Raw genomic sequence first — 22,807 nt, 5'->3', positions numbered from 1 at the left:
GGAAAAAAAAAACCACGAAACACAACAACTCAGCAACCACACCTGGGGCTGTAAAAGCTGCTGCTCATTATTCTGATTAGAAAATGATATTATAAAGTGTGAACCTTAAGTAGCAGAAGGTCCTTTGCACACAAAAATGCTGCAGAGCCAACAAAGGCACTGCTCAAAACCAGGTACCAACCCCCTTTAGGATGGGAAAGCTCTGATCCTGCTGGGCTGATTCGTGATGCCAAGGGACAGTGACAGAATTTGACCACATCCAATTCTCTGAAATTAGTTCACATAGGCACTGATACAGATAATGTTTTCCTTTAATAGTGAAGGATTTTATAATGAAGCAGAAACATATAATATATTCCATGCAACCAACCTCATTTATTGAAAAGTCCTAACTTTATTGCCTTGTTTAGTAACATGTTTGTTCAACAAACTAATCTTTTTCATGAAGCAAAGCACAACTTTTTCTTATAAATAGTATAAATTATTTTATTTACAGAAACTTGTTACAAAACAAATAGACTATATATTTATTTTTCTTTTAAATATCCAAAGTAATTTTTCTATCCCATGACATTTGTTCATGTACTATACAGCAGCCAACACAGAGTTCAGCTGATCAGATGCTCTTGATTATGTATACAAATTATCAAACTATTCACACATTTTACACAGGAGATTGCTTTTAGAACCAGGCTCAACACCGAGCAAGATGCTTCCAAGGCCTACATTCACATTGACATTATGTAGTGCTCATTTCAAAATTATCTTTAAAACGTAAAATATCTCACACAAAAGGTAAAAATTATTATTTTCTGCCGAACAGTGAAACATTTAAGAATCTTTCTAAGCCCAATTCCCTCCTCCAGGACAGAATGAGTAAAAGACGAGAGATTCCTTGGCAAGAGAACTTTTACAGGAAGACAACTGCCTTAGAAACGTCATTTGGAAATCACATCTTTATTTTTTTCATGGTTTTAAGAGGTACTTACTTGGGATTTTTTGTTTGTTTTGGAATACCAACAATTTTGAACATTTTCTAAATTACTTGATTAATGAATATTGCTCCCTCCCCTTCCCAAAATGAGACAGTTAAATAAACTGCTGGTTAAAACTATATTTCAAACCCTTGGCAGTATACTAAATAGGAGTTATCAATGGGATTGTTCCAACACAAGGTATTCGAATTAAAAGATTATACAAAAGTTACCAGCATAATTTGCTTTCTTTTGTCAATCCATCTCATTAATATCAGAAAAATAGATGCATGTATGTGTGTATATATATACACACACATATCTATTATATATAGGTGGAAAAAGCAAGCTCCAAAATTTCAACTGAACATTCAAGTCTTTTAAGGAGAAGCTGTCTAAACAGTCCAAGCTTAGAACTAGTTATATCAGGCACTTTCAGTTTTTCCATTAGTTTTAAACCACATGAGACCCACACGGATGCACACGCGCACACACACACACACACACGAACACTAAAAAAAGAGAAGCAGTGTGTCACTTAACTAAATGGATCTTCTGGGAATCAGGCAACTGATAAGCAATGCCATATCAACCACGTGGGCTCTGGGCTCCTGAGGCAGGACCCAGGTGATCCTTGGCATGGATCCACCCACTCCCAAGACAGGGCAAAGGGACACAGCTTTCACAAAACGGAGGCATCCCTTACATTGCAAAGTAGGCATGTTTACTATTGGCTTGGCAGTGAACCACTTCAAATTATAAAAAGGTATTTGCTTTTTTTTTTTTAATTAATTAATAAATAAATACTAGATGATCTCAATTGTACCAAAACTGGATATAAGAAAAAAAGACCTGTGCAAAAATACATATTTAAATATGTACAATCAATTAACAAAATATGTCTTCTGAAATAGGGATACTTCAATATTTATAATAGAACAAGAAATTCCAAAATAAAGATACAAAAGTATGCTTTTTTTTTCTTGTATAATTCTTTGTTCATCATTGCAGCAATTTTTTAGGTTAAGAAAACTGCAGGAGTCATAATGAGAAGTTGGAAAGACTATAAAAACTGTATCTCTTAAATTAATACCAAAATCTGTCTAGAAACAACCCAGCCACTGCAAATTCAATTTTGCAAGGAAAATTAATTTTAAGCTTCCTTAATTATTTACAGTAAGAACTATGTAACAATAAAAGCTTCAGGAACAATATTCTGCTTATAACCAAATCTAAAACATAATATTTAGAGCAGGTCTATAAGAGCAGACAGAATTTATGCTCAGACTCTTTGCACCCAGTGGCTCAAGCCCACACGGCGCAGGTGGCTGCACACATTGGCTCTGCAGGAGCAGCCATCAGGAATTCAATTTGTACACATCTGCATGCTACTGAAGGAGCACAAATTTGCCATTTTGCTTTCAGATCAACAGAACATTAAAAACCAGAGGAGAGTTTGATCACAAACTCGCCAGTGTCCAATCTTGCTGAATTTTTGTTTCCTTTACCTTTGTTTCTACCAAGAGTCAAATTGCACTTGTGACTGATGCTATCCTGAAGTGGAAGCTCTGCCCCAGGGACTTCATCAGAGCATGGATTTCTCTCCAAATGTGCAGGATTTAATACACTTGGATTTATCTTTGTGGCATTTCACTTTGGTTCCTTTTACGTTAAACCAATGCACAGTTCTAACAATCCTTTCAACAGGGCATCCTATTAAATATGAATCCTTTTTGTTCCTGAAAAGTTGTCTATTTTTTTTTTTTTAAAGTTTGCATAATAAGAGTCTCTAGTACATTGCTTTCTCAGTGTGATCTTTTGTATCAATTCAAAGCTAAAGTGTCTGCATAGAGGCTTCTTGTTGTTTTGCTGTATAACAATGATTTCATAGGAAGTTCAGGAGAAACTGAAAGCGTCGTTAGGTAAACAACTAAGCAACTGCTACTCAGAGTGGCTTTGGATTCCCTGATGTACTTACTACTTGCCACCAGAATGGGGAGAAGGCTGGGCTACATGAACAGCTGGACAGGCTCAGATTGTCTCTTCTCAGCAATAGCTGGTGCCCCTTTAAGGCAGAAAAAAAAAATCTTTTTGATTAGGATTTCATCTTCCTTTGCTTTGCCCCTTGAATAAAGGTTAGTCAGTTTTGAGCCTTTACCTGATGTTTAAAAACTTAACAAAAACATCCAGATGAGTCAAACCATAATACAATGAGCCCTTTAGTGGAATTCATTTTTAAGGTTTGGAAGCAAGACAAAATGCCTCATAAAAATTGGCTGGATTATACAAAACTGTAAAACCCTCCATGCTCATAAGGCCTGGGTGGGCCTGGGATGACTGTGATGCACAAACCAGCGCTTCACAGTGAACTCTGCCATCAAATTGGCATTTATTCCAGAATTTTGACTAAAAAAAAGGTCTTACTGAGTGGTAGAAGGCGTCACACATCAACAATTTCATTGCACAAACAAGGCAGAAAGAAACTGACTTTTATGGTTGTTAGAAAGTACTTAAATATTTTAAAAACTTAGTTTTAAAAGGGCTAATTTTATCAGCTGGAAGAGGAAGACAAATCCAGCCTAATTTCACCAATACAGTTATTTTTTTAAAAAAAACCAAAGGCCTGTGGTATACAGTAGAGGTCAATAAATATGTTCTTTGGGCATAGAGTGTTAGAGGTTATTTGCCTTTGTCTGCTTGATATTTTTGGAATTTTTAAAGAACAAAATTAACTTTTCTTCCACAATCAAATCTCATTCATAAGAGTAGAAAATAGGTTTTGTATCACACAAATATGACATTTTTATGCTTATTTTCTGAGCAATGGCCTCAAACAAGTTTTTCTGGTTTTGTTGGGTTTGTTTTGTTTTAAACTCCTGATAGCTTCTTACCCCAAATTACCTGCAAAAGGCTGGGCAAAACAGACTATTTTTTGAATTGTGCTGTATTTTATATTCCATTAAAGGAACATTGCTATAAAAACACTAAAGCCATTCCCTTCTTGAGGGCTTCTTTCCATTGTGCCTCACACATTTTTCCCCTTGTCACAGGGTCCTCTCCATTGAGGGTGTCTGTCTGGTTAGCTATCACCTACAAAAAGACACCATCAGTATAAAAATAAGTCCACAGTAATGTTTATTTCCCCCCAGAAAACATTCGTTTGCCCAGCCAAACTATGTCGAATAGTGGCAAGATGATATAGTCCTGTAAGGAAAATCTCACAGATTTGTAGCAAACAGTCCAGACCACTGTTAACACTGATAAGAGCAATTATGTGGCTGAACTTCATCCAGTGTCCATTTCTAGTATATTTGCTGCTACAGACATGGCTTCAGGGAAATTCCTTGTTTAAGTGACAGTCCAGTAGATTTCCACACCTGAGGACCATGGGAAGTTGGGAAAACTCAAGGCATCTTGGAGTCCAGAAATCCAGATGGAGGTTTTGCTTGTAGTGAAAACTGTCCAGTTTGTTTCTCACCATGGTGCCTTCAGCTATCAGGGACGGGCCTTCGGCTTGGGGGCAAGAAAAGAGAGAAGGATCAGGGAGGCAGGCTGTCAGAGGCACTGAATCAAACACATTTTGTGGCTAACAAGGGCACATTTGGGGGAAAATCTCAGGCACAAAGCAACCTTGACAACATGAGGTTGGCCTCTCTTGAGGCTTGACAATCCTCAACTAAACCTCTTCAAAGTTATAATGGTTTCAGGCATGCTTTCCTTCTTAATTCACTCTAATTATATTTCTCCTTTACTTATATTGCATAGTTGAAATAGTAATTATTAGGTAAGTCCAAAAATAAATTCAGCCATCTGAAGGCTTTTTTTGGTTAAGTAAACATACATAAAGGTAAAAATCTTCCTCTGCGGTTGAAACTGAAAATTAAGAAACCATTCTGAAAAAGCTCTTACTGACCTCCTGGCTCTCCAGCTACAGAAATTTCAGGTTTTTAGCAGCAGAGAAAAAAAGGTTTCTTGGATTTGTAATCCTGAACACACTACTTTTTCAGTGAGATTTGTTTAGAAAAAATCAAAACTCCAAACTAATTTTTAAAATTGGATCTTACATATTTATGAGATCTTCTTCCTTTATAACATAACTGTTTGCCTTACCAACTAAAAAGGTTTATTATCTGATTTATTGTATTTAATCTTATTATTACTAAGAAGTTAGTCAATGACACCTAGGGATAAGAGGCTTATTTTATCACAGTCCTGTTATCAGCATCATTATGTTCCATTTTGTAGAATGTTTATTCCTGACACAAACAAGGAGTCAGGCTGAGGCACACAGCTCAGCTCCACGGCAGGCTGGAAATTTCACTTTTAAAACTATGGTTTAAAAATACAAGGAATGAATTTTATCTGAAGGCAATTCACAGGCAACAGCATCTAAGGAACTCAAAACATCCCATTTAAGGTTTCTTTCATAAAATGTAGCTTTTTTATTTAGAACATTTATAAAAGTCTTGCGTAAATGCACTCTAAGAACACTCGAAATGAGTAGTGGACAAAGAGAAGAGCTGCCTTTTACTTGAGCAGGATCTGGAACTGACTACCTATTTAATACTTAAGAGAACACATGTACAAGCATGTGAGGAGGCATTTCACGCTGGCTTAGTTTGAGACAAGGTTTCCTACCTGATGAAACAGAGAACTGTTCATCAGTCCTTGCGTCCCTGGGATTGCACCAGTATGTTTTGCATGAACATTGTTCACCGATGTCAATTTGGCAACTTTGTTTGATTTGCTGCTGCTGCTGTTGATGCTGCTTGAACCAGGTGAGCACTTTCTTTTCTTTCCTATTAATTTGTCAAGGGAAGTATGTGAATGTGAAAAACTACTGTGTGAATTTACAGTCAGCTCACTAGACTGATGAACAAATGGCCCTAAGGAGAGTGTGGAGTCGCTGCTGTTCATCATCACACTCATTCTCTTTATGGATTCTGCAGGGCTCCCGGTTGGAGGACCCCTCCCTGATTGGTCATGTTTGAGGCTAACAGAGTTAGCTTTGCTAGTCATACAGTTGAGGCCAACACTGTGGGACGAAGCTGTCACTGATGGATGATAGGAGGTCCCAGAGTTAACCACACAGTTTTTTCTAAAGGACTCTGTGGAATGAGAAGGTGCGAGCAGTGCGGAACTGTTTTTACGCTTCTTTCCTGAGCCGCTGCTGCTACTGACGCTGCCGGTGCTGTTACAGGTGCCACTGCCAGCAGAAGATTCCTTAGGTTTAAAAGATTTGCTGGATTTCATTTTCTGAGGTTTGCTGGGCATAGGTGAAGGTACAGAGGAAAGCACTGTAGGCATTGAAGGGGATGAAGACACTTGTCTTGATTGCATACTGCAGACAGGATCCACTGCACCCAAAGCAGCGGGACTGGCGTTTAGTGTCGTCCCGTGGGATGGTACCGATTTGTTGTTCAGAGACACACAGGAAGGAGAGACCAACGCTGGCGATGACATAACTGTGGTGGGTAAGAGGAACCCTGCTGCACTGACACCATGCTGAGAAGCAGGCATCGAGTTTGTCCGATGCGGGGCACGGATTGATGCTGTGTTACTAGATGCTGGAGGAATTTTCCTGCAGGTGAACAGAAAAACACAGATAAAACCCCACATAGCCACCATTCTTCAGGCTAATATCCAGTCTAACAATGTGACCTTAAAATGATTGTATCTTGGGGTTAATTAATGCCTTTGCAAGATTTTATTAAACTGATAGTTAATTGTTGCAAAAAACGTAAAGAACAGACCATCAACCTTCAGTCTGAACACAAGATCATTGTTATTTAACTAGAATCACAGGTTCCATGTACTTCTACAAACACCAAGAAGAATAAGAACTCTTTCATTTCTACTCACTTCCACATCTGTGAATTAAGATGCTTCTCCAGCATGAAGTCAAGTGCACATCGAATATGGTTCCACCGCTTGTCAAACACGTAATAACCTCTTCCAATTTGCTGACTACCAAATGTGCAAAACTGAAAAGACATGATTTTTATTGGTGTTTTCTACTTTCAATGACAACTCTCTGAATAACGATTTGTTTATAATAAATATGCTTTTAGATGTTTAAGTAGAGGATAAAAAAAATACAAATTAGAGTTTTTATGTCTATGGCCTAACAACTATTTTGAATTTTTGGCCTTGATATATTGAAATAATTTTCTTCTCTTCTGATATTCCCATATTTAATAGAAGAAGCCAAATTTGAATTCCTCTGATTGAACAGAGAAGGTTAGAAGTACGTCTTTTTATGTATAAACATTACACAGACACACACATATTTATGTAACATCTACTTCTGAGGACCTACCAGCTATCTGCTAAAAGTCTGTTTAAAAAAAAAAGGGTATAATTTGACATCCAGGCTAGGCAATACATTTGCTTTTAGTTAGACTAACTAACTTTTGTCAAGATTTAAATATTAAAATACCTTACTGCTATCTTTAATGTGACATTGGTAACTTGAGTAAAAAAATGTGTGTGGGTGTGGAGGGGGGAGTCCAATAAGAAAATCGCACCAAAGACACTGTTTACATGTCCTTATTCCAAAACCATAGCCCTTTAAAGCAGTTACCAATTTCATCTTTAGTATTCTGGCATTTTGGTTTCTTTTGGATTGGGGAAGTGAGCTATGAACACATTTTTTAAACATCTTTATTTTGCCACTAGTTAAACCTTCACTGCCTACTAGGTCACAAAATAATTTTCTCAAAATATAGCAAAAAACCCCAAAAGTCACATATTCCACAGAAAACCAACTGTAAAACCCCAAAGTAACTTGTTTACAATTAGAGCCAGGGAGAGACTGAGGTTAACTTTGAAAACATACAGCGGCTGGTTGAGGATGATGACCTGAATAATGACAATCCAGTTTTTCAACAGGCTCTTCTTTTTCATCACATTCTCCCTCATCACTGGATAACCGAGATGCTGGCTCAGCTGCAGGCAAGGGAGGGTGTGGGGACTCGTGGACAGAAGGAGACTCGCTGGGGGCATTTCCACTGTGCTGGGCTGGACAGCCTGGAGGCCTGGGCAAGGCAAGCAGTAACCAGGTGTTATTGAACCAAGTCCAGCTAAAAATTCCACCCTTTAAGTGCTTACTGTTACTGAGAGAAAGAAATCTACATTAACGGATTCCTGGTGTGGTCCATAGTCTTGTAACCTGCCAAGGGAAAGCACAGGGTATGGTACCCCTGGAAAAGCAGTATTGCCCAACTGTTGCTGAACTGCTTCCATTGATGCAAGTCATCTTTTACTACTTCAACCACCAACCCCTCCTCGCCAGGAGTTACCCTCAGCAGGTAATTGCTAACTGCAGACAGGCAACAGGCCTGGAGCAAACACACTGCCCCATCCAACAGATCCGTATTGCTCCCTCAAAATCCACCTCATCAAGCTCCCAGTATTCATTTCATACCACTGCATCTGCAGATTTTACTTACCTTGGAAGACTGGGGGGGTGAGGTTTGGGTTTATTAGGTAATAAAGGCTTTGATTCTGTAAGAGTAACTCCATGAGAATTTTGGTGCAGCTCCTGGGAAGTTTTAGTAGGTGAGGGATGTGGTTCCCTGAGAGGGGGCATCTGCTGATGATGATCCGAATGTCGAAGAAGTTCCTTTTCCCTGGTTTTGCTCTTGTGCTCAGCTAATAACACATCAAATCGTTTTCTTCGACCCTGTACAGCCCTCCGCTGGGTTAAGGAATGTGTCTGCAGAACCAGGAATAAATCATTAATCCCAGGCTATGACATTTGTGGAAGTCAAACACTCAAAATGCATGTCTAGAGCTCCAAAACAGAGAAAATCATCACAGTCCTGTTTTAGTAAACAAATGGAAATATGACTTAGAAAACAAACTTTAAAATTTCTTGGTGGATGATTATATCCTTGTCTGATATAGTGTAACAAAACCAGCAATTCGGTAAAAGGCTTCTTTCAAACTTCCTTTTAGAAACCAAACTGCCAAATTTTTAATATGGTTAAGACTAGAACCAAAAGCCCTTTTTTACATTGATACTTCAATTGCCAACTCCTGCAAAACCAAAAAGAGAAAATATTTACTTTCACTAACAAAAATATTCAACAAAATAATGTTAAAATCAGACTTCTAATGGGAGACCTGAAAAATATTTATAAAAGTACTGTGCTGCCTTCTATATACTAATATATTCCTTGAAAACTAATGTAATCAAATAGATATTAAGGAATTCAAAACATCCAGCAGAACTCAGAGTCAGTCAGGATTCAAAGTTCTTTAAGTGTCCTGAACACTACAGACAGTAAGACATGTATGTGTATAAATGGCACCAATTCTAAGTAAGGTGAAGTAAATGGAAGCTATTTTTCTGACTTGTTAAAGTCACACACAATACCTTTTTAATATGGCATAAAGGGCTTGATTTGGTTCCTTTTAGTAGGTAAAAATTTTTATCACATAATTCAGGCACAAATAGCAATTCAAAAAAATATTTTATGAGTGGCATATTCTAAAGAATTGCTGAGAAATGTTCTTATTTTTTTCTTTTCCACTTTTGGTTTGCTATTTCTCTTGTAAAATCTTGCAGCTTTTCCCTCCTCTATTAGCAAAACAATTTCCTCCCCTCTGTAATTCCAAAAGGGCAATGTGTTCAAGTTCAATTCCTCTGGCTCATTAGTGCCAGCTTCATTTACCTTTGTTCTGTAGGTGGTTTGTTTACCAGACGTTTCCCAAACTGAGGGTAAAGCTGCTCTGCAGGAAAGCAGCAAAATATTACACAAGTACAGGGGATCTGGATTCTTGGTTCCTTGGGACCAAGTGACAGTCCTCTGTCCCCCAGGATTTTGGAGCCACAGGATACATTTTGTCGGACTGAAAGTTTTTATGGATTGTTTAATTTAGAGTTTGACCTCTAGGCGTGCTCCATGGCTCTTTCAGGAGCTGGCTGTAGCAGTACATCCAGCAGCATTAGCATTTACACAAATTCCTACCAAGCACCTGCTGCAGACTCTGCTGGGGGGAGAGGGGAGGGTGTGAGAGAGGAAGAGCTTGAATTATTTAGATCCTGCATAAGCAATATTTTCAATGCTTATGAGGAATTTTAAAATTCATAATTTACAACCTGAAGGTTACCCCCCAAAGCGAGGAACACACTGGCCCCCTGCTACCTACATGTGGAGTAACACAGTTTGTCACATGTCAACATCCATGTTTAAAGGGTTTATACAAAAATACAATTCTCCAGGTTACTTTAAGGAATACTTTTTGAATAAATAATTAACCAAACTTCAAAAACAATTTCTTCTTGGTTCTGAGCAACGTTTTGAGAAGTACCATTTACAGTGGTAATTACCAACAGCAAAAATTTGCAGTTCTCCATTTTCTATCATATTCCTCAGGAATTTGAATAAAAACTTCAGATAATCTTATCCTGATTCAGATATCCTACCTTGCATGTTAAAGACCTAGTACAAGGTTTTCTGGTTTCCACATCAATGACACCACAGTATATATCAGGATCAAATTCTCTCTCTGTCAAAGACACACAGTATTGAAAAGTTATCAAAAGATATTTTGAAATATTAACATTTAGTTTCATTATAAAAATTAACCATATTGGAAACTTTTCAAATATGACGCAGGCAAATGTACAAATAAAAATGCACAATTAAATTGTATAAATAAATTTTTCTACACTCTCAGCAAGCTTACGGTTTGCTGAGAGAGATCTCAAGTCTACAAACACTTGTAAGTGACCTCAAAGGAAGATTCAATGCTGCCTGTTACAAGTAGAGATTACCACTATGGATTGTGACAAACAAATGGTGGGTTTTTGCTTGTTGGCTATGGTGTCAAGAACATTTCTACCATTCTACTAACACTCAAAATAATTGCGTTAAAAAGTGTAAAGAGTAGATTGGGTTTCCATTTTTGAGTTTATAAGGTGCTAGTTGTTCTGTTTTCTGTGTACACTTGGACCTTCCATATAGAAAGAAGGAAACTAAAATCTTTTCAGATAGTAGAAGAGTGTAATTTTAAAACTGTCAGAACTGACAGGCCATTGAGATCTGTACAGTTTTCTGAAAGGAAAAGCCAATTTCAAGGTGTTTGCATCCTTAAAGTGTATGTCAAATTATAGGTTTCAATTATAGTATTAAATAACTCTTACTACAAGTTACAGTATTACAGGAGTTTTAATTTACTTCTGGAACTTATTTCTATATATATTTCTACTAAAAGGAATATAGATAATAATAATTAAAAAATAATTACCTGACAATCTTTTATGTAAAAATTTCCTATTATTCGTATTTTCTTCAGGTTTCTTTTCCAAAAATGGAGGCACAGAGAGAAGACCTTTACCATTCAGTATCTGTCCAGGGGAAGGCAAGGGTGGCTTTGGTATTGAGGGACAATTAAGGCCAGTCTTTATTGAGGAACTCACAGTAGTAGAACAAGTTGGACCAACAGCAGCTTTCAGTTGGGCACCATCTATCTTTGGATGAATCTTTTCCACTTTGACAGATGGAGTCATACTGTTATTTATGAAAAACAAAGAGAAAAAAAATGGAAAAAAAAAGTTAAAATATGTTATTATTCAACAATACTCTGTTCTATTCCCAATATAAATGTAGACCTCCCTCCTATTATCTTTTTAATTTTCACTTTTTTTCCCCCATTTCCCTGACATTTCAGAGTGTCCAGGGACTTCAGAAGCCATTATTTGCATTCATGAACATAGAATATCACTGCAAACTGTTCAAAGCAACTGCAATGGATCCATTATGTCCAGGGAGAAATGCCTCATTCTGTAGCAGTAAATTTTATCAGCAGTGCTGTTATCTCAGGTGCAGGACAAAAATCACCTGAATCAGAGCTAAAACTCCCTTATGATCAAAGTATGCAGATTATATCAAGGAATTAGGAGCCTCTAGTAAAATGACCTTTATTCATGGTGATTTAAGATGCAGCTTTGCAATTGTTCTTCAACACAGTTACGAGCATTAACTATGATCTTTGACTAAGCTGCAGGAAAAAACCTGGAGGAGTTTAAAATTATTATCTCTTAAACCAAAAACCCTCTGAAACAAAAGGAAGCTTTCTTGACATAGCAGTGTCTATGCAAGTAATGACATTTAATTCTCTGTCAAAAGGCATACTCACATTTTGTCATGGGGAACTTTGCTGTGCTGTACCGAATGCATCAGCCTGTTGTTTCCGCTGATCTGCAGCTTGTCTTTGGGTGATTTCAACAACTTGGAATTTGATGATGATGCACTAGTACCTCCACTGGATGAGCGATTGCTCCCACTTCCACTGCTACCTTTGTTTTTTGAAGGGAAAGATGAAATGAGGGAAAATACTGAAGAGGCAGGAGGAGTTAAAGGCGGCTTGCTGGAGGAGCTGTGTCTTCTTTCTGAAAGAGTGAAAAGGGATTTTAAGCTCCCATGTAGAAAGAATTCATAAATACTTCGTGTTATCATTTTCTCCATTAACATTTTTCCTTTATTGGCTTGGGAGGTCCCCTGCCACACAGAGCATAGAGTATTCAAGCCTCTCTGTAATCCATGAGGTTCCACTCAATGCTGGCTTCCATAGGATTACCAGGGTCTCTTTAAGCTTTGGGAGCTACATTTTGCAGCCACTAAAGCTTAGCTCTCCCTCCATCTCAAACAATCAGCTCTGGACCTCAGACACACAAAGGCAAGAGACTCCTATCCTCAGGCCAGGCAAGCTTAAATATCATATTCCCTTAAAGGATAAGAATTATCTGTAAGTATGTCTCCTAATCAATATTAAATCCAGCATTTTCACTTTTACTTCATGACAAACTTTTGGTGAGATCTATCAGACCTTCAGTATGGAACACCTCTGAGAGCATCAGCTCAAATATTGACCTGCACTGGGTTTTTTGAGCATTGTTGTATTTTGTTTGCTTGGGTTTTTTCCCCTCTTGTTTCTATTTAGCAGCAACATCAAAAGCAGCAACAGATATTCTTCTACAAAAACCTGAGTTTTTGTAGAAGATTCTGTCACTGAACGTGTAATTTAATTAACACCAAACTATGAACACTTCTACGTTGCTAGCAGCATTCCAGGTAAAATAGTGTCTATTGTAAAGGCAGTTCTTTAGAACCATGAATTCTCAAAACATCTGGCAGCTTCCAGCTCTGCATACACAGACACGTTAATGGACCATGTCCTCACTGATAGAATACACACCTTTGATCCCTCAAGGATCTGTGGAACCAACAACTACTTAAGAGACACTTCCGGCAATCAAATAAAAGAAAACCACAGATCTAAGAGACACAAGAAGGAGGTCTGTCAGGGGAGTGGAAAGGCAGTGGTAACACCTCTTTTGCAGCCAAGTATTGCTAGAGGTGCCCAAATCCACCACTCATCAATCTCAGGATCACCTTACAGATTTTGACTTAAGTGAACTGTGGAAGCAGCAGGCTACTCATGGAGTTACAACTACAGTCAAGAGTGACAGCCAAGTCCAGTGCAACCTGTGCAGAAGGCTGTAACACTCTGGGAAATGTAAATTAGTACATCTGTGTTCTGCTTATATGACTTATTTCCCTTGATCTTATATAGAGCAATGACATGTCACTCAAGTGATGGTCAGCCAGGACTCCCCTGGTAGCTGGAAACCATTGAGTAAGACAGCACCAACCCCACACCAGTGCCATGGGGTTCGCCACCCCCAATGCAGCCCCTGCAAGCAGGACTGTGACAGAACAACAGCAACAACCAGGGGGAAAACCGAGCTGCTCCAGCAGTGCTAGAGGAAGACACAGGAGTCTGACATCTGGCAAGCCAATTTTTGGCAGAGGTGGGGAAGTAGCACTTGAAATGTGTTCATTAGCTCAGAAAAATAAAAATAATGAATGAATATAGAGCTTAGACTAAGAAAGAAACTGAAAACCAACTCCTGTGTGTTTCTCTGTTTAACTGCAAAAATGGGTGCAAACTACCTAACAAACCTTCTGCAAAATTTTGCAAAATACTCATCACTTCTGAATAGGTAATTACCAAGAAGACAAGTGGAAAATGCCTGACAAAAATACCAAACAAATGCAGTAACTTATCACCCACCTCAAGGAACCACCTGCTTTAAAATTGTAGTATTTAAAATGATTAGTTATCAAAATCATCCACTTAGTTTTCTAGAAGCAGCTGCCATTGAAGAGTCTATAAATGAAATATTTTAGCATATTTTTGTTTTAGTAAATGCCTGTGCTTCTAATATGATGCAGTGCTTATTGCCAAATGGCTTTTTATAGCAATGGCAAGAATCCCTGAGCAGCTCTGTTAGGTTACTATTTGAGGGGCATTAGAGTTCAGTGATGTTACACCCTGTGAGACATTGAGAAACTTTGCTTGATACTCTTCCACGTTCTGTATATTTAGAAAATTCAAAATCCAAGTGCTTATCACAATTACAAATAATCTCCAATAAATCGGTGGATGACTAATGCAACCCTTGGGAGTTTATGATGACTTTTGCTTTTTGAAGGAAGTGAGAATATTACTTTCTTGAAAAAGCCTAGCAAATAAAAAGAAGAAGGGACTAGAGTAAAACCAAGAACCTCCTTGCATTCCATCGTTAGGAAGAAACTAGACAAAATAGTAATCTCAGCTATTAATCTGGATGATAAGAACATTTCTCTTCTGACAACTGTAACTGGCACTGTTCTGGCACCAAAATGAGATGCTACTGCTATTTGCATGAATGCTTAATAGCACCAGGCTCAACCAAGTGAGTTTTATATAAAATGTCGTAAACTGGCGATAATAAAAAAATTACCTAAGAGAACTAAGGCTAATGGCTGATCACACACAAGTTTACAGTCTACCTGTCAGAGAGGATTTCATACACAGACACACACACTCAGAAAAAAACCCATCAAATTAACTTTTTCCAGATCCTGGGATAATTTCTGAAAGAGATACTGTAACATTGCAGGCCTGTGAAATCTTCACATACCACTTCTGTGCATAACCATGACTTACGTTGTCTATCAACAAAACAAGAAGAATTTTCAGCTCATTTTTCATAACCTGCCCAGACCTATTTTTTTGTTGACATACATACAAGTTGAGATAGGGCTGCTACTACAATTTGCTTATATTTAATGTTTCAGTCTTTTTATAACATACATGGCTTTAAGTGAAATCTGCTTAAGATGTTTTGCAAACCACGTGAAGAGCACTGAAGTCTCATCACAACAGAGAAAGCTAATATTTTTGAAACCAGATGTATTAAGAATTGCATATTTGATCTAATGAATATAGTTACTGACAGACTGACACAGTCTTTTATAGGAAAAATTACTACATAAACTGTCACTGAATAATGAAGACCACCAAGCTTTTATGCTAAGCATATTATCATAATAAAATCTACTAATCTTCTGCCAATTTAACATAGCTCCCATTTGTCATGAATTCTGATTCAGCCCAAAAGCATTTAAAAATATAACTATCTCCAGGTGTTCAGTTTTCAAATTTTAAAGGTTGGCACTCACATCCCTTCCCTTCACATAATTCTTGAGAGGAAAACAATTTTTTAATGTCATGATTGATTATATAATCATCAAAGTGATATTTCCAATTCTGCACCTATGTATGATGATTCAAAACTCTAAAATTTAGGGGAAGGAGGGGTTTTATTGTTGTTGCTCGGGTTTTTCTGTTGATTTTTTTGTTGGTTTGTTTTGCTTTTAAATATCATAAATGTAATTTTTGGCTTTGGACAAAGAACCAGAAAGTTTTCCTTGATGCCACAGCACTGGAAACAATCTGATCTAAAATGAAAGCTGCGTTCAACAGTAAACTTTAACAGATAAACTCCTCCTTAAATATCTTTGCATTTTTACAACAGGTTTGTGACACTATGGAGAAGGACTGGGCAGAGTTAGAAAGCTGTGAAAAGAGATGGCATCCCAGCAAATGATGTCTCTGCTCCATGACCAGGATAACTGTTGACTATCAAGTCGGAAAAACCCAGCATCTCTGCGCTATACCTGAGCAAGAATTATACATGCATCAGGCCGAAGGACACAGGACTTCCTGATAAAATAGATATTGATAATATAAATCTCTTCCAGAGCTTGAAAAAAGCTTTACCTGGCCCTTAGTCTGGCTGCCAATTTTCTTGGGTTTAAAAATCCTATTTTCCATTGTCTATTTCCTCAGCATTTTTTCAATTTTTTCAGCATTTTTCCTCAGCATATTTCCTCAGCAGGTTAATCTCTGACAAAACACAAAAAAGTAACCAGGAAGGGGCAGAAAAAAAAAAGAAGGAAAGAAAAAAAAGAGAAAGCTGCTCACCATGTTTGGCTACTACTGCTTATTCTTCTATCAACGAGTAAACACTTGGACTTACTATGATTCATAATTTATTTTTTGCTATATTAAAAGATGATAGCCTTTTATAGAAAAAAGCATTTGATTTTTCATAAAACACTACTTCTTTGCTACATGCTTATAAAAAAATTAAGAAAAATAATTTAAGAGCAACAATACTCTTAAAAATTTTCAAGACATTCCTCCCAGGTCTATGCTTATTTCCCAAAAGCTAGGAAGTATTTTGTGCTGTTCATTCTCTCTGGGCATCAATTAATAGCTTTGGGCAGCAAATACAAGATGTACAGATCAAATTTCACAAACCCATTTTTTTTAAACAGACTCCTTACATAAGTACTGGGCAAAAAGTCAAAGTGCCCTGTGTCAGTGCTGGTACAGCTGCAGTAAAAACAAAGCACAACCAGGAGGACACACACAAGTTTGGTTCAGTCAGACATGCTGTAACTTCAATGAACGGTCAGAAAAAGACTTAATACAGTTTAAGAGTATTGTGTAGAGTAAGTGTAAGAGTACTCCTCAAACTACAGGATTAGATGTGTATATCGAAAAAAAGTATAAAAAACCCTTTATGCTTGAGCAATTGTTATTTCATGTCTGCCTGTATCACAAAGTATAAGCATGATAACAGTGAAAGCAAATTTGTCCTTTTCTCCATCACACTGAGCTACTGTGTAACTTGTCATTTGAGAAATTTAGACAGGCATATTGACAAACATCTTTTACCTGAGGATGAAAAATTTATTTGCTGTCAGTAAGAGTATTTCATTCCCAGAGTAATGGAGAGCTAATTGACTTGGAGAGCTAATTGACTTGGTCTTCTCATTTCTCCAGGAAGTTCAGATCAGTGTCATGACAGAGCACAGACACTGCTATGGAAGGGCACCTCAACATAGCTCCAGATTTTACTTGGCAAGTAACTAAAATCCCTTCTGCAGCTCTAGCCCACCACCACTCTAATCTCACCATGACAAAGATAAAAAAAAATTAAATCCACAAGGATTTTGCAGGAGAAACTGGGAGCTAAAACAATCACAGGCACAGCAGGCAAATTACTCTTCCTTTGCTGCCACCCTGGCAGGGTGCAGCAGCTTGGTCTGGGCAGGAGCTTGATCTGCTGCTCACTCACTTAATTGCTGCTTCATTATCCTGCTCTAATCACAGGACCTACATACCAAGGATTCTGCCTTAATCTTCCACTGATGTCCCTTTAATCATCCCAGCAATTCTGTGCATACTGTAAGTCAGGATGAGGTCACTCCATCTTCAATTGTGTGGTGTTTGACCATACACATTTAGCTGAACAGAGAGCAGCTGAACAAAGTCATCTTCACTTCAGCAAGAAGGTTACAAAACAGAATATTCATGGAGCCCAAGCAACCAGTATGACAGACCAACGAGGCCTGATGGGCACCAGTACTATCCATCACGTCCTGAGATGCTTTGTCTTACTGTTTCATAAAAAAGCACTGGTTTGCATCTGCCAGCTGATATTATTGTTTATCACTCAGTGTTAGCAAAATTATGAAAAGAAGCCAACTGATAGTCACGTATGCTTGTGGCACTAAGAAACAGCCATATATAGTATCTTTTAAACAGATGATGGCCAAGCAATACTGATGCAACCTTATGTCTTGCACTTCCTCACTTAAAAAACATTCAGCACAGGAAGTTTATAGTTTTCCTAGACATTTATTTTGAAGAACCAAAATCCACTCACAAGTGATCACTGTGCAAGATACATTAGATAAAGCTGTTAAATTAGGCATAGGCAGGGTATTTTTGTTGCTGCCACTGAAGAAAAGAGAGGGAGAAGTGGAAAATTATCATCCTCACTAGTAAGATTCTGAATGCCAACTTCAGTACTTTGAAATATTTCAAAGAGGAGATAATTCTGTAACTATAATTTAGGACAACTTACACTTTTTATGGTATAATTACAGCATAGCCAGGATGGATTTTAATTCTCTAGTAGCACACACTACGTGGGGCAGGAATGCCATCTCCTGGTAACTGCTGCAGAACAGCCCCAAACCCAGCACACCTTCCCTGACATCTAAGATTGACACCACAGAAAAGAGAGTGAGGAGCAGATTGCAAACACAGTTATTAAGAATTTAACAATAAATTAATGTATTTAAATAAATAACCTTCAAGTATCTCTGTTTCCCAACTGCTGCCTCTTTACAACCAGTTTTTAAATTTTTCCTTATTTGTTGCCAATCCTTTCAATACAATACCCTTGGTATTCAGAACACAAGTAGTTCTGTAATCAATTTCAACAGGATTTAAAATTCCGCCCTAAAATACATGGGGTTTCCCCCAAGAGATGTAAAATAGCCTTTGAAGCATCAAGAATAGTGCCATCCCAAGCCTGCAAACAGACTGGGGCTTTCTGTGCTGTGTAGTGGCTAACTGGAATTAAGGACACTACCATCAGGTTTGCTTGAGCTATTCAGAGCCCCCTCAGACCAGCAAAACTCCTCAGAACAATGTGAGAAAACTGAGAAGCAGAACCACAAGCAAAAATGGAGCCAGAGAGATGAGCTGTTGGAATGTCTCCCTCATCACCCAGAGAAGGATGTTAACCCCATCCTCCTCCTTGCACAGCTAAACCCAAACGCAAGGGCTTTAACATCTCAAAAAGACAGCGGCATAACATCCAAGCTCAAGCTTCTGGTACAGCTCCCCAATGAACTTGCCAAGAGGTGTGGTCAATAACTGTCTCGTAATCTGTTAGGCACTGAAATACAAATATGGCAAAGTTATTATGGAAGGACAGCAGACTATCTTAGATGTTAATCGGGCCATAGAGAGATTATAACATCCACATTATGAGCACTAATCTCTGCATAGCCTGTTGATGACAGTATCTGCACTGTCTGATTAAAAGGCAGGTGTTGAGTAAGTCACTCTTTCACTATTAAAAAAAAAATTCTTATTTGAAATAAACTTCAGAAAAGCCACAGCAATGATAAACAAGAGCATCAAACACAGAAGTAAGCAGTACAGATCAGCTGTGCCTCAAGATGAAGTATGGGTCAGCTTTCTCAAAAATATAAGACAACAGTTTTCCACCTGTGTATGTTTACCCTAAATGACCATAAAGAAAAGCTTCAGTTTTTCAAAAAAATTATAAAGCAAATTCAAAACAAATACCACAGCCCAACATTATTCCAAAGTTTTTATTAAACTTTGGTAAACAAAAGATTACTAAAGAATGGTGTGTTGAAAGATGCAAATAAAGAATTAAGGGAAGAACCAACACCTAATTTCTACTTTTCTCTCTCTCTACCCATTCTCTACCGGGAAATTAGGTTTACATCTTTAACACCATGCTCTTCCTCTTCAGTATTAACAGTGTTCCTTAGAAGACCTGCTCACATAGTATAATATTGTGTCATGACTTCAGATGAGCTTACCTATCCAAATGCTTGCCTGGCTTTCATCTTCCTAATGCTTCTATTTACATCAGATTGGGAATTAAACATTTTCCCCTGTAGCTATTTCTTTACATGTAGCAAACTTTAAACGTTGTATGTTGACTGTCAAACTCAGTTCTGCTACAAAAAAATAAGATGCTGACAATGAGAACTTGCTTAAAAGCTGTTAGTGAACCAAAATACAAAGGGGGTTACAGGCTAACTCAAAGTCCTGAAGATGGGTGTAAAAGAAAGGCCTTGAAATGGAAAGCTCTCCACACTAAAGAGATCAAGAAGAGGGAAATTACTTTGTTTTGAGTGTGGAAATAAGAGGAAATATCACAGGGTATACACGAAAACAGTGATGCCGGCTAAGGAAATCACATTCTTTGATTTTGTCATTAAGAAACTAGAGGATAAAAAGACACTGAGCACAAATATTTTTCTTATGCACTGCTTGACTAACTAGTGACATCCACTGCCATGATACAAGAGCTTTTTAAGATTAAAAAATAAAATATAAACATGTACATGGCTATTTGAACTGGCCAACTACAAAGCCCCTCTCTGCCCACAGCAGTCAAGGAAGTGCTGACTGATGGAACTGAGGAGGGAGCTCCTGCAGCTCTCTCTAATGTCACACCCATGTCTCACCTGTCACCATACACGCATGCACACCCCACGGCTGTGACAGCCCATGTGCTTCCCTTTGGCAAACAGGACATACTACGCTTATGGGCAGTGCCCACTTGCAGGAAAAACTCATCGAGAAATGAGAACAGCATGGGAGATCTGGCTGAGGGGCTGCCTGCACAGCTAGCACCCCACTTTCTGTTCTGAGGTTTTAAGTGCAAAATTTTAAACTCTTTCACGATGGAAAAGGATGATGGGAAGCAAACCTGTTGTATTGCAGTATTTTTCAAATTTCCAAAATTTGAAATCTCTTGAAATGTAAACATACAATTTGCAACATCAATGGAAAACAAAGAACTTGGTTTCTTCTTTCAAGTCAAATCCTTACATTACCCCAGTTTAACATTTTTAGGCATTAGTGAGTCTTGAAGGATAAAAAAGGATCATTGCTGCTTATTTCATTAACACTGGTCACAACTGGCATAAAGCAACTGTTTTCATGTTTAAAAACACCGACCACGTTAACTATACACTAATTAAAAATTTACTGCAGCAAAATCCCAGGGAAATCACTAATAGAGTCAAATGAGGGCACAGACCTACTGTGCCAGCACAATAGGGTCTTTCAAATTAAATATTACCAGCCTTTTCACACTTCCTTTTGAAAGAATGAAGCAGTGCTGCAATCAGAATGTGCTATCTAAAATGTTTGTGCAGTTTAACCTTTTAAATGAAAAACATGACTGCACTTGACACATGCAGGCTGTGCCTGCATTTCCCACTTCCTCCGGAGATGAAACGAGACAGCACAGACCATCCTGCCAACAGCCAGCCATCCACAGAGCTGTAACAGGAACGTGTTTGCTCTCTGATTTATAAATTACACAGGTGAGCACACTCAGAAAAACAAGCTAAAATGAACACACTCCTAATAGATCCTTTAATTAACATTTTGATTAACAGCTGCCAATTTATCTAAGGGCCTGACAGGACTGCAAGTGGCTGAAGTTTGACTGCTATTTTTTCTCTTGCCAGTCTCCCCATCTGAGTTGTGGCTTTTGGGGATTTTCAAGTTTCCACAGGGAAACAACTCAAAGCAGTGTCTGGCCCTGTCAGGTACTGACTCTGCCCGGCCTGCAGCTCTGGATGGTCAGAGCTCCTCGGTTTGTACCTGTCCATGGCCAGATCGCTGCCTGCCTGCTTTTGGAGCTGTGCCAGACAGCTTCAGTGACATTTCAGAAGGGCTCACGGGGCCGCTTACAGTGCTTAATCCCTCGCTGTGGGATTATCCACATCGTGCACAGAGCTCGCCGAGGCCCACGGCACAGCGGGCAGCACCGCCGGCCACTGTAGCTCCAGGCTGGCCTCGGGCACCCTGAAGTCAACAGCTGCCCCCAGACCTCTGCCCAGCCCCAGCTTCACCCACTGCCAGCCCAGCAGCCAGCCATGGGCCCTGGAGCCGCAGCAGTGGCATCGGCACCAGTCAGACACAGCCACGGCACCAGGCTCTGTGCATGATCCTGTGATTCTCCCGGCAAGCTGCCAGCCCTTGCCAGTGGCTCCAGGACAATTTCTCCAGCAAATGCACCCGTCACCAGCCACCCCACCTTGGGCTGGCATTGCCCAGCCTGGGGGCATCCACCATCCCCAGAGCTGCAAGCTCTCTGAGTTGTCAGTGGTCTGGCAGAGCATTCCTTGGATACTCCTGCTGTGTTTTTCCAGCAGCAAAAATTCACTCCGTTATTTACTGTTCTGAACTTCCAGATGGGTCTCCAGATCCTAAGTCTCCACACTCTGAGGTCTGACTATCAAGGTCTGATTTCCACCCAAAGCCAGCACATGGACAGTAAAATCTAATTTTTACCAAATGATTAATTTCTGGACCATTTCCTAAGTAATCACTTATAAAAATTGCAGCATATCTGCTGACAAATGGAAGAGGGAAAAACAGTTTGTGGCTCTTATTTTAAATTACCATAATCAAAACTGAAATTTTCAGTCTTCCCTCGCATCTCAAATGACACACAAATTCATTTTTAAAACCAAGCAAATTACTTTTTTACTAAAATAAGAAGTTTTCCAAGAAGAGAGGCAGCTGGCTTGTACAAACACCTTTGTGTATTAGCATCAATGTGTTAGCATATTACTTTTCTTCATTAAGAAGGTTTAAATAGAAGAAGGGAGTACCATTTCAGCAGACTGGGCTTTGTTTGGGTTGGGTTTTTTTCCTTTATTTAAAGAAACTTTCAGAAACCTGGAGGCTACAGCTCCCATTACCATGCTTAGAAATTAATACTAAATCCTAAACCACAGATACTAAATACTAATGTTCCCATGTCTAAACACACAGAATACGAGACAACAACCAGCTCCTCTGTGCTCCAGCTCCTCCAAATTTCAAGAAGTTGACAGCTCATGTCA

The 22,807-nt window shown here is 38.6% G+C and overlaps 1 protein-coding gene across 5 annotated transcripts in view; it reads right to left on the bottom strand.

The window, feature by feature from the left end:
* Nucleotides 1-929: 929 nt before the first annotated feature.
* ATXN7 (ataxin 7) overlaps nucleotides 930-22,807 on the bottom strand; it is an 87,911-nt gene continuing 66,033 nt past the window's right edge. For 4 of the 5 annotated variants that reach the window (XM_069028273.1, XM_069028272.1, XM_069028275.1 and 1 more), the window contains 8 exons: nucleotides 12,123-12,375; nucleotides 11,232-11,494; nucleotides 10,408-10,490; nucleotides 8,426-8,691; nucleotides 7,813-8,011; nucleotides 6,837-6,958; nucleotides 5,613-6,555; nucleotides 930-4,487 (listed from right to left, as the gene is read on the bottom strand). In XM_069028273.1, the coding sequence (XP_068884374.1) occupies nucleotides 4,470-4,487; nucleotides 5,613-6,555; nucleotides 6,837-6,958; nucleotides 7,813-8,011; nucleotides 8,426-8,691; nucleotides 10,408-10,490; nucleotides 11,232-11,494; nucleotides 12,123-12,375 (2,147 nt within the window). In that variant the 3' untranslated portion in view covers nucleotides 930-4,469. The remainder of the gene's footprint in view (nucleotides 4,488-5,612; nucleotides 6,556-6,836; nucleotides 6,959-7,812; nucleotides 8,012-8,425; nucleotides 8,692-10,407; nucleotides 10,491-11,231; nucleotides 11,495-12,122; nucleotides 12,376-22,807) is intronic. The other variant, XM_069028276.1, reaches the window with a different exon arrangement.

This window comes from Aphelocoma coerulescens, chromosome 12, assembly GCF_041296385.1.
Source record: "Aphelocoma coerulescens isolate FSJ_1873_10779 chromosome 12, UR_Acoe_1.0, whole genome shotgun sequence".
Classification (NCBI taxonomy): Eukaryota; Metazoa; Chordata; class Aves; order Passeriformes; family Corvidae; genus Aphelocoma; species Aphelocoma coerulescens.
Note: the sequence above shows the minus strand (reverse complement) of the source record. Positions and strands in the feature narration are given on the sequence as shown.